At 35.9% G+C, this 14064-nt stretch overlaps 1 protein-coding gene across 6 annotated transcripts in view; it reads right to left on the bottom strand.

Moving 5' to 3' along the window:
• ASCC3 (activating signal cointegrator 1 complex subunit 3) overlaps positions 1-14064 on the bottom strand; it is a 243464-nt gene that overhangs the window by 74125 nt on the left and 155275 nt on the right. For all 6 annotated transcript variants that reach the window (XM_006777223.2, XM_015572736.1, XM_015572735.1 and 3 more), the window contains 4 exons: positions 8695-8832; positions 8491-8611; positions 7417-7549; positions 3441-3566 (listed from right to left, as the gene is read on the bottom strand). In XM_006777223.2, coding sequence (XP_006777286.1) covers positions 3441-3566; positions 7417-7549; positions 8491-8611; positions 8695-8832 — 518 coding nt within the window. The remainder of the gene's footprint in view (positions 1-3440; positions 3567-7416; positions 7550-8490; positions 8612-8694; positions 8833-14064) is intronic.

Genomic DNA, 14064 nt, shown 5'->3' with positions numbered 1-14064 from the left:
ATCCACCACTCCTCTGTGTCTGTTTCTTTGTTATGGAGTGGGGCCACAACATTAGTAACAAAGAAACAGAATTTCCAGAGGATGAGGCCCAGGAATCATGATTTTAAAAAGATTCCCAGGTGATTCTAATGTGCAGCCAAGGTTGAGAACCACTGCTATAGATAATATTAAACATATACCTAAATGTGCAATTCTTTGTCCAAAAAATGAGCGTGTTCAAAAATTAAATGAAGAAAATTTGGATATACTCAATGGAGATTTTCGCACATATGTGAGTGATGATTCCATTGATTTCACAAATGATGCTGAAAAGGAAAATTTTCCCATTGAATTTCTTAATAGTATTACTCCTCCTCAAAACTCCTACAATGGTTCCCATTTTACCCAGAATGTCAAAGTCCTTACCATGGTCTCTAAAGTCCCACATGACCTGTATTACCACTGACCCCCACATCCCTAATCTCATGCCCTGCTATTCCCCACCCCTCACTTATTCTCTGAGCCATACCTTCTCCTTACTGTGCCTTAAACACACTAGACCTGCCTGCCTTAGATCATCTCCTGTTCCCTTGGCCCACAATAATCCCTATATAGTCATGTGGTCAATTTCCTCGCTTCATTCAAGTTTTTGTTCAGATGTGAGTACCTTTTTAAAAAACATACATCACAATACATTATTATTAACAATAGTCCCCACACTGTATATTATAACCTCAGAAATTATCTTTTAACTAAAAGCTTGTATCCTTTGTTCAACATCTCCCCCTTTCCACCTTTGGCGCCTTTAATTGGCCAGGTATCTCAAAATATGTATAGGTGGCTACTAAAAGAACTGGAACTCTTGATATAGATGGTAAAGAGTGAATAAGCCACCACCCCCTGAAATTAATTGAAGCGTATTCACTAACAGATGACCAGACTTTAAAGACTGTTAAAGCTTGGTTGGGTATAAGGGCTTGAGAGGGCACTCATGCAGGAAGGAGAGTGACAGCAAAATGCGAAAGTGAGAGGAATTTCACTTGGTGTGGGTTAATGTCTCCTCTGATCTAACCTAACCCCTTTGCCAGTGGTGGAGGGGGATAAATACTCAACATTCATTTGGAGCAGTGAGAGAGCAGGAAAAGCAGCTGCCACAACTAGTGCCCTAAGCTGATGCATCACGATGATATATCCTTCTGACTCTCACTCCACAATTTCCTCCTAGCAAAGAAGGCCACCAATATAGAAGGTGAGGCAATGGGAATGAAGGAAAACTCACTTATTTACATGGGCTACACCCATATGAGCAGGAAGCTCCTTAAGTCATCAATACCCAAGAAATTTTTTGGCTCAGAGGCTCAATATAATTTTTTCAGTAATAACCATCAAGATTTCATCTTTGTCCACTGTGCTAACCCCCAAGCTTCTTGTTCTGCCCCTAATTAGTGCTGTTTATTACAGTTGCATGTAGATTTTTCTCACCATAATACTATTAAATAGAAGGCAGTTTGTAACCAGAGCAACAGGGAGAGATGCCTACTTCAGTTCCCTCTCAGTGGGATCCCTATTCCAATTGATGTCTCCCACTGTGCTCTTGGCTCATCTCACTCTCACAGTTGAAAATGTAAACTGTTCACTCTCCTACTCATTATCTGAATTGAAAGACTGAATGCTTTCTATGTCTGCTAACTAAACTTTATCTAGTTTTCACCTCCAATATAATACATTCAATTTCTGATCAATACCATCTGACAGTTTGAAAATTAGGCTAGACTGGGGTTAGACTAAAAGCAGGTCAAACAGTTGGAGGACTAAGAAAATAAGAAAGAGAAAATCTAAAAAGTAACTTTAAGTTGGAAGTCAAGGTAAATGGATGCAGGATAATAACATTAACAAGAGTAAGAAAGTTAGATTAGAAGAGAATTTTGATATATGATTAATTCCGTTTTAGACATGTTGAGTTTGATATGATGGTGGGAAGACTACCTGACAATATTCAGAAGGCAGGTGGAAAAATGAGATTGTAAATTGATTGAGAGCAGACTGGAATAACATAGTTTGGGGTCTTTTACATCTGATGATATTTTAAATATAGATGGGATAGTAGAGAAAAATTTCTTAATATTATACACTGAGAAGAGCATGACATCACTTTACAGTGTTTTGTCTAAAAAAAAAAAGAAAAAACTTGAATTTAGGGATGAGGATGCTTAAGTTGAATCCAAACTTAAGGACATTCTAGAAAAATAACTGACCAGTATTTATTTCTCTAAAATGTCATTTGCCGATCTGACCGGAAAAAAAAAAGTATAATTTTGATTCATTGACACGATAGCTATTGTTATGTTGGTTGTTGTCATTTTTTTTGGACCATCTAAGGGAAAAGAGATCAGTGCCCTTGACTTATTAGTCAGGTATTGAATGTTTTAAAAATTCTTGGGGCCCACCTGTTGAAAATCACTGGTATAGATCAATAAAGCAATTGGAAGGGAGTACAGGAAAAACAGCACATTAATCAACATTAATTATATTCTTCATAATTAATACTGAACTTAGACTTTAATTCGTGCACTGCATTCTTAACATGGCCCTGTGAGGTAGGCTATTACTCACTTTCCAGATCAAGAAAGTGAAGCTGAGAGGCAAAGTGACTCAAAGCTGCAATTAGTAAAGGGTAGTGCTGAAACAAGAATCATTGTTCAGATTCCAAATTCAAAGCTCCTTCTAACACATTAATTGCCTCTAGTCTTATGATCTAAAAAATGAATATATCTATAGTTACACACTAAAGAAACGAAGAGTGATAAGTCAACAAGCTTAGGTTTTAAGTCCTGGCTTTATCACAAAGTAGTTATGGGATCCCCAGAAAGTCACTCTAAGTTTCCAGTTTCCCTTTCTTCAATGCCAAACAAGAAGGTTAACTAGAATACTGTAAAGTCTACTTCATTATACAATTCCATAATTCTAATTTTATGATCCACTTACTATGAAAATTTGCAGTGCTAAATGGTGAGCTCACTAATTCTCTTGCTGGGTCCTTATTGACCCTTACAAATGACTCACAAATTCTTTTTTTTCCTATGTGTTTACAAGCTTCCATCTTCTGAGTACATCTTCTGAGTACAGAATTCCAGCTGTACTCAAGTCAATCACTACCATGTAAGTTTAACATGTTTCTTAATTACTTCAGTTGTCTTCCTAATTACAGGGCAAAGTCCTTGAGGGTATTATAAATTAATTAAAATAAGCTAAGAAATATATTCATACAATTATTCATTTTCTAATATGTCATAATACATTGTGATCATATCAGAGACATCATTTGGTTCTCTGGGCAAATTCACACATCTAGAATGTCCAAAGTTCTGACTTTTTGTTGTGTACCTGAACTTAGGGATTATTACTTTCAAACATAATTTTCTTTCAGTGCAAAACAGAAATAAACAATGCCCTGTGCTTACCTGGGGTTCATGATAAGACGTCGGAAAAAGTAAGTCCAGGTGATATAATCCATTGCATCTTGCTTAGATGTTATTGTCCCACCAGCAATCTCCGCATTTAAATGGTCAGACAGCACTCCTAATAAACTACATGGTGAACAAGACATGGGAAACACACATGAACATTAAATGAAGCACACTTTATCTCGCACAGTCAAGACTCAGGTGTTATGTTCCCAGATACAAAAATAATGTGTTTTGTATGATTTATATATTTTGTATATGGTTTAGGGGAAATGAATTGCAAGATGGAAATAAGCACAGACTGACAGGAATAGAGCTAGTAACTTTCAGGAGCAGCAGCTGAGAGCCAAGGTAAGAGCAGGCAACAGAAGACATAGCTTGGAGAGCATGGAAGGGTAGGTTATGGCATATAGGACTAAGTAAGGGATAATACTGAGGCAGATAAAAGGATGTTTGGCAAGACAGACATAAAAGTTGTGACAGAGAAAAGATATTATCTTCATTCATTAAATATTAAGTAAATATTAGTAAATATTAAGTTCCTAGTAATAGATGACATAATTGTACTGTGTTAAGTATACAAAAAAAAAATGACCAGATGTGTTGAAAGACAGGAATAACAAAATGTTCATTTTATTTTCTTATAGAAAAGTAATGTCCAACAAAAGAAAAAACTACGTAAATTATGTGACATATGGAACAATATGCCGATATTAAAAATCGTTTTAGCTAAGGATGTTTTAAGGATATGAGAAAATGGCAATAAATTGAATAAAAAACAAGTTGCTCTATTCTCCATATCAGTGGCAGAGTATAAATCCATATAGTCAAGTTGGAGGGCAATTTGGCAATATTTATCTGAACAGTCATCATGACTTAGCAATTTCACTTTTCCATTATCGTCTGCTAGAGAAACATTTATATGTTATGATAGAAAAGCAAAATACTTCACTGCAACATTATATGTAAGAGGAAAAAATTGGAAACTTTCTAAATGTTCATTAATACAGAAATTAATAAACTATGGAATACTCTGGAATAGTAACACATTAATAATCATCAAGGTACAAAATTAAAATTTTTAAATTTTTACTGATGTAAAAACTTTTTTGTAGACACTCTTTATCAGATTAAGGACATTACTTACATTCCTATTTGCTAACAGTTTTTATTATGAATAGAGACCCAAAGCACGAAATTCGTGCAAGAGTAGGTCTTCCTGCCCCCGGCTGCTGGCACCGGCTTCCCTTTGGCACCTGGGACCTGGGACCTGGCTGGTTTCCCTTTGGCCGCCCACAGGCACCCGGGACCCAGGCTGGCTTCCCTCCAGCCCTGGCTTTGTCCAGAAGGATATCCTGAATGACATCAAGAAGGACGTCCAGCCTAATTAGCATATTACCCTTTTATTATTATAGATTGGTGTGTAATTTTATCAAATGGTTTTATATATCTATAAGGTAATAATGATTTTTTTTCCTGCTACTGTGGTAAATTATATTGTTTTCTTTTCAAGTAATAAGCCATCTTTCCATTTATGGAATAAATTATTTATTTTTAAAGAAAGAGGAAGGGTAGGGAAGGAGACCAAGAAAGATCTATGTGAGAGAGAAACATCAATAAGTTGCCTCCCATATGCAACCCAACTGGGATAGAATCCACAACCTAGGATTGTGCCTTGACTAGGAATCAAACCCACAACCTTCTGATGTACATGACAACACTCCAACTAACTGAGCCACCCAGCCAGGGCTCATATTCAAAGCAATTGAGGTATTCTATTTCATTTTGTGTCAGTTTTAGTAAGATTTTAAAAAGAAATTTTACCATTTGATACAAATTTTAAAAATCATTTGCATAAAGTTTTTCATAATACCTTTTTTTTATTGTCTGTGGCCCCTCCCTGCAGCCAGCTCCACCCCTGATCAACACCCCTAACCCTATTCAGGGGCAGGGGCAGGGCCAGCTGGCCCACTGCCCACAGCCCCACCCCACAGTTGGCCCCACAACCAAATGACCCCCCCACACAAATCAAAGGCAGGGCCTGCTGGCCAACCTCCTGCCATCTCCTCTTCCCAAAAGGCCCACCCCGATCCACCCCGATTGGTGCCGGACCGGCTGGACCTCACCCATGCACGAATTTGTGCACTGGGCCTCTATTCCTATATAATAAAAGGCTAATATGCAAATAGACCGAATGGCGGAACAACCAAACAACCGGTCGCTATGACGTGCAATGACCACCAGGGGGAGTGCAGGGAGCATGGTGGGTGATGGCAGCAGGCGGCAGAGCCTGGAACATGGCAGGCGTCGGCTGCTGTCGGATGATGGAGGAGGTGAGTGGGGGCACCAGACCAAGGTGGTATGCCGGTCACTGTCATTGGGGCGAGCCTCTGGTGATTACTGAAAATTTTTTGCTCCTGCACCGCGGTCCCACCCATCGCTTGCACCTGCTGCTGGTGCCGGCCTCACTCACACCTGCAGCCGGCGCTGGAGCTGCTTCTCACACCTGCTGCCAGTGCCTGGCGCCAGTCCCTATAGCTTTGTGCTGTCAGTGGGTGCAAGTGGTGGCTGCCAGCTCCAATCACCCCCGAGAGCTTCTCCACCTCCCCCTGCTCTTGAGGGGCGATCAGGGCAGCAGCTGCCGCTTGCACTCGCTGATGTCGCTGGCCTCTCTCACACCCAATTGCTCCACGCCATCAGCAAGTACGAGCAGGGCTGGCACCATCTGCGTGTGAGAGCGGCAGCAGCAGGAGCGGGGCTGCCGGCAGACAGGGGACCGGGAGTGCAAACGGGGCCAGCACCAACAGCGTGTGGGAGGGGCACAGAGGATGGGCTGAGACACACCCCTGTGCCACCGCAGCCTTGTGGCCCACAGTTCCTTTCAAGGTGCATGAATTAGTGTACTGGGTCCCTAGTTTCTAGTATAAATATAAAACACTAGAGGCCCAGTGCATGTAATTCGTGCACAGGTAGGGTCCCTAGGCCTGGCCAGCATTCAGGGCTGATCTGTGGGCGACCTGCCAGGTGATCGGGGAGCCCCCACTGGTACCCGCCTGGGCCGGCTTGGTCCCACTTGCTTGCCAGCCCTGCCTGCCACCACCGCCAGTTGCCTCCCTCTGCAGAGTGATGAGGGGGGGCCCCCCCACTGGCACCCCCCCACTGGCACCCCCCTTGGCTGGCCTGAGTGTACTGCATTGAGCACCTGTCTCTTGGTGGTCAGTGCACGTCATAGCAACCAGTCGTTCCGCTGGTGTTCCGCCGTTCAGTTGATTTGCATATTAGGCTTTTATTATACAGGATACCCCAAAGATGCACACCAATCTAATCCCTTATTAATCACTTATTATGCAATAGACACTGTTCCAAGAACTATACATTTGATCATTACAAGTATCCTATGAAACAGCTACTAAAGCTATCATCTCCCATTTTACAGATAAGGCACTGAGGAATTAAGTAACTTGTTCAATATCAAGCAAGCAGTGGAGTGCAGATTGTCTGGCTCCAGAGTACATGCAACTGAACACTGTACTATACCACTTCTTTTAAAAAGATTCTTATCTAAAAAAATATTTTTATTGATTTTGAGAGAGGGGGGAAGGGAGAATGAAAAAGGGGTGGGGGAGAGAGAAAGAGAGATAAGGAGAGAGCGAGAGAGACATTGATGTGAGAGCAAAACATTGACTGGGGATTAAGCCTGCAACCTGGGCATGTGACCTGACCAGGAATTGAACTGGCAACCTATAGGTGGATAGGATGTTGCCCAACAAACTGAGTCATAGCAGCCAGGGCTAAAAAGTTTTTAAAATTAACATTAAAATTGAATGTTGTCTTACAGAGATTTTATATTCAGTTTCATTTCAAATAATTTTTTGAACTAGTTTTACTGTTTTTTAGCGAATAAAATGTAACCACAAAAATACCAACTTTCTATGACATAAATTAATTTAAAATAATTTACAGCAAAATTTACCTTGATTCTACTGGGAAAGGTTCATAAAGAAATTTTTTGTAAAAGTCTTTCTTTATGTCATGAACCAGAATTACAGCTTTGCCCTGGTCATCAAACTGAGGCCTCCCAGCACGTCCCATCATCTGGAGAACATCTATAAAAAGAACAAGAGGTATTCTGCAATGTGGCACAAGGTATATTCACTGACTATGGCATGTGTCTACAACATAACAAAATAACAAAGGAGACAGAATATCTTAAGAGCATGTATGCTATCTCTGATGCCTACTATTGAGTTTCTTAATAATTAATCAAATCAGTATGATAGAAAATTGAGTCCCCAAAAGTAATAGTTTATAAAAGTAAGAAAGAGAAGTTTCCTTTATATTTAAAAATGCTGTTTAAGTGTTATTACTATTTTAATTTAACAAGAACAAATAACACATATTTGCAAAAATATCTTTAGCAGCGTCATTTGATTATTTCTACCATGAATAATGGGTCTATTTAAACCTCACCTTTCATCCACCCATGGTATAAAATATATTTTTTTATACTGAATGAATCTGAAGTAATAATGCAAATAGAAATTTCTGAAGTAAAAATAATATAGCTTTTACATATATTCACCGAGTATAAATACACATTCAATATATTTCTCTCTTCAGAAACCACTGAAAATGATTTTAGCAAGTTTTAAAATATGTTAATAAATGGTTCATGCAACAAGTGCTTTGGTTCTAGAAGTTTCATAAAAGTATCATTTCTAGTGAAATAACTTTTAAATTAAACATTGTAATGTTTAATTATAATTTATTCATCACTAATAGCTACTTATCAATATTTTTATTTATTTATGAATTTGAAACTATTAGTTATGATTTGGATGTTCCTAAACAAATTGGATAAATGTATGACTGGGTAAGTAAAAGTAAATAAAACAGTACAATACTTTAATGTATGCTCTGGAAACAAAAAATTTACAATTTCCTCATTATATGTTTAAATGTGACCAATTCTCTAAAACTTAATTCATATAAATTCAAATAAGGCACACATAGAAGCTTAGTGTATTAATAAATTTTTTAAAATTACCAGTAATGGGAAAATCCACATAACGTCTTGTTTTTCCATCATAATATTCTGTTCCTTTAATAATTACTAAATGAGCTGGAAAGTTTACACCCCAGGCTAATGTACTTGTGGCAATAAGAACCTAAAAAAGTAAAAGATAACACATTTAACTAAAACATAACTTTTAAATTACATTTAAATATCTTGTAATGGAAAAAACAATACCTGAACTTTACAGTTTACAAAGAGTTCTTCTACTGTCTTCCGGTCCCTTTCGTGTAGTCCAGCATGATGCATTCCTATTCCGAAAGCAAGTGTAAGTTTCAGGTTGGAATCTCTTAGCGTTCCAATGATGTCCTCCATCTGCAAATGCAAACAATTATAAGAGGTAGGTATATTAGCTTTAAAATGTTTATATTAATACTGTATTTGATTTATTTTGTGTTTTGGTTATGAGCATAAAAATATATGCCCCACCTGTACTTATGATTAAAGTTAGATTAACTGAAGAGAATATTTTTATGTATATTCTAAATAAAGTTTAAATGTATTCCATCCCTTTCTTTTTCATTGAGGGAAAAAACCCACACCCAGGGGTAAGTGGAATATCCCCTTAACTATTAAAGGGATGCAAGGGATACAGTATTGCCTAAAACATTTCAATGTCTCTTGCTCTAGAAAAGACTTCTATTTTTGGCTTAGTGCTAAAAATTTAGAAGATATTAACAAAATATAATTTAAAAATCAGTCATAATCCCACTGCACAAATAGGAATTGCTCAATTTAGGTTTCCTCACGGCCTTCGTGGCCCAGGGCAAGCAAGATAACTTGAGCCTTAGTTTAATAATTTACAAATCAAACTGGTGTTATTTTTGTTTATTTCTCATTTCTTTGATCAATAGTGCAGTTAATATTTTTCATATTTCCCAGCTGTTTTTCTTTGTAAATTATCTTGTCATTTTTTTAGAGGGAAATGATAGCCCTTTTTCCTATTGGCCTGTGACAGGTCTTTATGGATAAAGGGTATTAACTCCTTGTCCATCATATGCTATAATGCTTTCATCTAGTTTTTTGTCCTTCACTTAATTTAATTTTTTTTTTTACTTTATGGCTTTAAAATTTAAAATTAATCCCATATGTTTCGTTGCCTCATCTTGAGATCAAATACATATTCACCTACTAGTTCAACTTTTGTTATAGTTTTATTTTTAACTTTTAAATAATTAACTTGTAATTAACTTGTAATAGGAACTATGGTATAAATCTAAGTTTATTTTTGGTAAATAATTGGTTAATTATTCTAGCAATTCTGGTGAAATAATTCCTTAGCTCACTTATTTTACATCCTAACCTTACTATATTCTGAATTCTTATTCTTATATATTCCAGTTTTTTAAATTTTAAAACAGATTTAATATCCAGCCTCAGTTTCACTAAACTTTCATGTCTAAAGGGTTTCTGAAACTCGTATTTTATAAATACTCTCCGAATATTCTATCACTTTCCACTCTACATGTGAAATACTCAAAGCAACACAGATTTTATGGTAACATGCAGCACATCTATTTTCTTACAAAATTGTCTCCCTGCAAAGAATTGAACAGAAAGCCCAATCTCTCTATGTAATGACAGACCTCCACTGGTCCTTGAGCAGAGAATGACACAGGTGCAGCATGGGGAAGTTCGTTCTAGGCAACTTCATTAGGGGAGTAATGCAGGGACCAAATAGCTTGAGGATACATAAGCATTCTTTTAAAGACACATTTTTGTTATGTCTGTAGCTTCACTACCACAGTCCAAGAGTGACCAATTGTGGAATGGGAACTTGGAAATAGGTACATGCATAATTATTACATGCCGGAAGACTCACAAATATTAAAAACTGACATTGTCTTCAGACTTCATTTTACTATTAACCACTTCTAATATACACAAGTATACTTGTAACACACTCCTGGCTGTGCATAGATCAGTAAGGAGCTCACAAAATCTCCATCTCAAGAAACTTCAGCAGGCTGCTGCTGCACTTAGTAAAAATGCGCAAGACAAGCAAATCAGTATTATGAAGCATTCCAATTGTTTTCATTCTTATGCATTTTTTTTTCCAATGGTCAAAATATTTTCCTTTTTTTTTTTTTAAGGTGGGAGCAAGCTGTTTTATACCAATGATCCAAAAAACAGGAAGATGAAGTTTGCCTTTATAATAATTATTAATGTAAAAAAAGCACTGCATAAACAAGGTCATATTTTAATGACACACATCAGAAATGCTATTTACCAACTTCCCCTGAACAGAATGCAATGTATCAACAGTTCCTTTTGTTTCATGGTCACGGTAAGGTCACCTGATATTTCTGCATTAGTTACCTTGTAAATTGTTAAGCAAGAATATAGAAATGTATTAACATAAATTCACTTTCCCTTTAAAATTAGTACAGGATAAGTAAGCTATAAAGAATTCATGCTATAAAGAAAGGTGCTTGTCTTGTCTCATAAATTATATGTTAGCCATTCTCAAGTGACAGGTTATTATCCATTTTTTTGTTCAATAGTTCACTGCATAAAATATCTTCAATTTATACTATCACGACTTAATTCACTGATATTCTTGATCTGACAATTGGTTTCAGGGATCCCCCCCCCACCCCGCTTTCATAACTAAAACAGCAGTGTATTTTTTTAGCTTGTATAATTTATTATTCCATGGCAATGCCAAGCACATCCAAAAAGTAAGGTACCATTTACCATAGGAAAGCTAAAGAATCCTATGACAGGAGGTTTGGTGGGGCATTAATATCCTGTCTTTTCACATCAGGGAAGGCTATTTCTCATTCCCCTGCCCCCACGTTCACATAAATCAATGCCTTAAAAAGAACTATTTGCCTATCTGAACTGGTAAAGACCTAAAATCCTCATGAGGACAATCACAAAAAACAACTTCATTTATTACATGGTTACTGTGGATGAATTCTGAGTTATTTGAACATCATAAAAAAGCAAAATGTATAGTAATATTATTTCAATCATTAAGCATAAAATACTACTAGGACAGCCTGTTTAAATTTTGAAAATGTAAAATTTTGATTACATTTAAATTTCATCTTGATCAAAACATAATCTAAGCAAAATTTTTCAGGGACGTAGGATAATGAAAGCTTAAAACATATTACTAGATATTATTTGTTGAGCTCTTATTATGTATCAGGCATTGTGCTTATTACTTGACAAAATTATCACATTTAATCCTTTATAGAAAATAACGTAACACCCAATTCATTTGCATACCACATATATTACAAATCAAAAGACTCAGTGAATTTTAAATCCTGGTTCCATGAGAAAATAAAATCTGAATTAGCATTTTCTCAATTTTTCCAAGCACAGGTAGTATCATTCTAGATGGTTAGGAGAAAAGTTCATTGATTACCTACAATGGATGCCTTAGGAAGTTAAGGATTATTCTAGTTAAGAAGGACTTCTACAGCATTAAAAAAAATTTTTCATGATAATTAAACACTGATACAGAAAGTTTATTCCATAGTTTATTTCTGTTCAACTAAAATTTCTTGTAATGTATAAGTATCTTTTCAATAAATGGTCTTAAAAATATGTCTGACTATATGTTAGTTAAATAAAAAATTTTATTCAATATTATAAATAAAAGAAAAACAGATCTATATTCCTTTAAGTAGTTGTCTTTGCTTAGGGTAGTGGGGGAGGAGGCACATATGTAAACTGTTGAACCAATTACTTTAACCTAATAGAATTTTTTTATATTTTAAATTTATTATACTCAAAAAAGCTTTTGTAGAAAGATAGGATTCCATTTAAGTAGATACATTACTCTGTGCCTGAAATACATTCCAGTCAGAATATAATTCAGTGAGTTGATGACAATGCTGGCTCCAAAAGAAAGGAGGAGACCAGATTGGACAAGAATGAGCTAACAGACTGTGCAGCCCAATTCTGTCCCTTTGAGTGTGATATATTGTTTCAAGATGCTAAAAACCCATACTTTCTCAAAGCACATTGTTGTGCTGGTTTTCCCATTTTCACAGAATCCTCATTATCAGAACTCTGTACTCTTTTCAAAGCACATCAGACTCAGACCAGATGCCACCAAATAATGCTTATCAATTATCTAAAATGCTCAATAAAAGATACACCATACAGAATAATAAGTTATGAATACATTCATTAAAAATAATTAAATATACCACATCTGGTACAGATGTTAAATGAAATTAAAACACTTCCTTATAATTACTAAGTATTAACTTCTTAAAATACATTTCTACAGGATAGACTGAAGGGGAAAAACTAAAATGAAAAAACACTTTAGAACAGTCTATTGATCTACTAAGAGGAAAAATAAAAAAAAACCTAAATTAATTAAAGATAGTAAGTTTCCAAACTTTACTAGTACTCCTCAGATCATATTCTCTTGCTGCCCCTTCAGAAGTCCCAACAACCACGCCTCAAAATAATTCATCATACTGTGTGTGTATGTATGTATATATATAATTTATGTGATGAAATATACAATTATATGTAAATTAAGTATATAAATAAAATCCAAATAATATTGCTATATCTGATAAATATATACAATATTATTTTCAATGTGTGTTTTTTAGCTTGGCCTGATTCTTAATAACAGTAATATCAAAACTGGGCGATAGATATTAAAGATTTTTCCTTATTAATTATTCTAATTTAATTCACTATGCTTCTGGTATGAAATCCCAGTGTATGTGCTTCCTATTTGCTTATTTATTTACTTATTTATTTAATATATTTTTATTGATTTCAGAGAGGAAGAGAAACTTAGAAACATCAATGAGAGTGAATCATCATTGGCTGCCCCCCACTGGGAGTCCCCTGTGCCCTGACCAGGAATCGAATTGTGACCTCCTGGCTCATAGGTAGACACTCAACCACTGAGCTACACCGGCCAGGAGTGCTTCATATTTATTTCTGAGTATGCTTACTTCCATTTTTAAGAAATTCAGATTCCAAAACATGGTTGGAGAGCATTTCCATATATTGAAAAGCCTTTAAAATGCAGAGAAAGCTGATGAAAAGAACTTAATAGAATTAATTTTCTAAATTAGTATTATTTTAAATGAACAAATACTATATTAATTAAATCTGTAAAGGATCATAAGCCAAAGATTATAAAAATATGACCAAATTTTACCAGAAACTTTCAGCAAAAAGAACCTGTATATAAGGTATTATTCAATGTGGTAACAGTTAACATTTATTGAACATTTAATTCTGTATTGGACTGTTAATCTTCACAACAATCCTGTGAGGATAGGATTGTTATTATTATTATTATTATTCTTTTATAAATGAAAGGATGAGGTTCGGAGTTTAAATACCCCACCAAGGTCATATAGCTTGCAATGGGCAGTCAGTATGGAATCCAGGAAGCCTGACTTAGGTCTAAGCTCTCAATGTCACACTCTAATCAGCACATGAATGAGAGGGATCTTAAAACAAACAAACAAACAAACTACTTAAAGTAATGACATCATTCATTTGGCTTAAGGCTGGACCTTATTCTGCAAAAAACAGGTAAGATTAGAA

Source organism: Myotis davidii, unplaced genomic scaffold (assembly GCF_000327345.1).
Source record: "Myotis davidii unplaced genomic scaffold, ASM32734v1 scaffold68, whole genome shotgun sequence".
Lineage (NCBI taxonomy): Eukaryota > Metazoa > Chordata > Mammalia > Chiroptera > Vespertilionidae > Myotis > Myotis davidii.
Note: the sequence above shows the minus strand (reverse complement) of the source record. Positions and strands in the feature narration are given on the sequence as shown.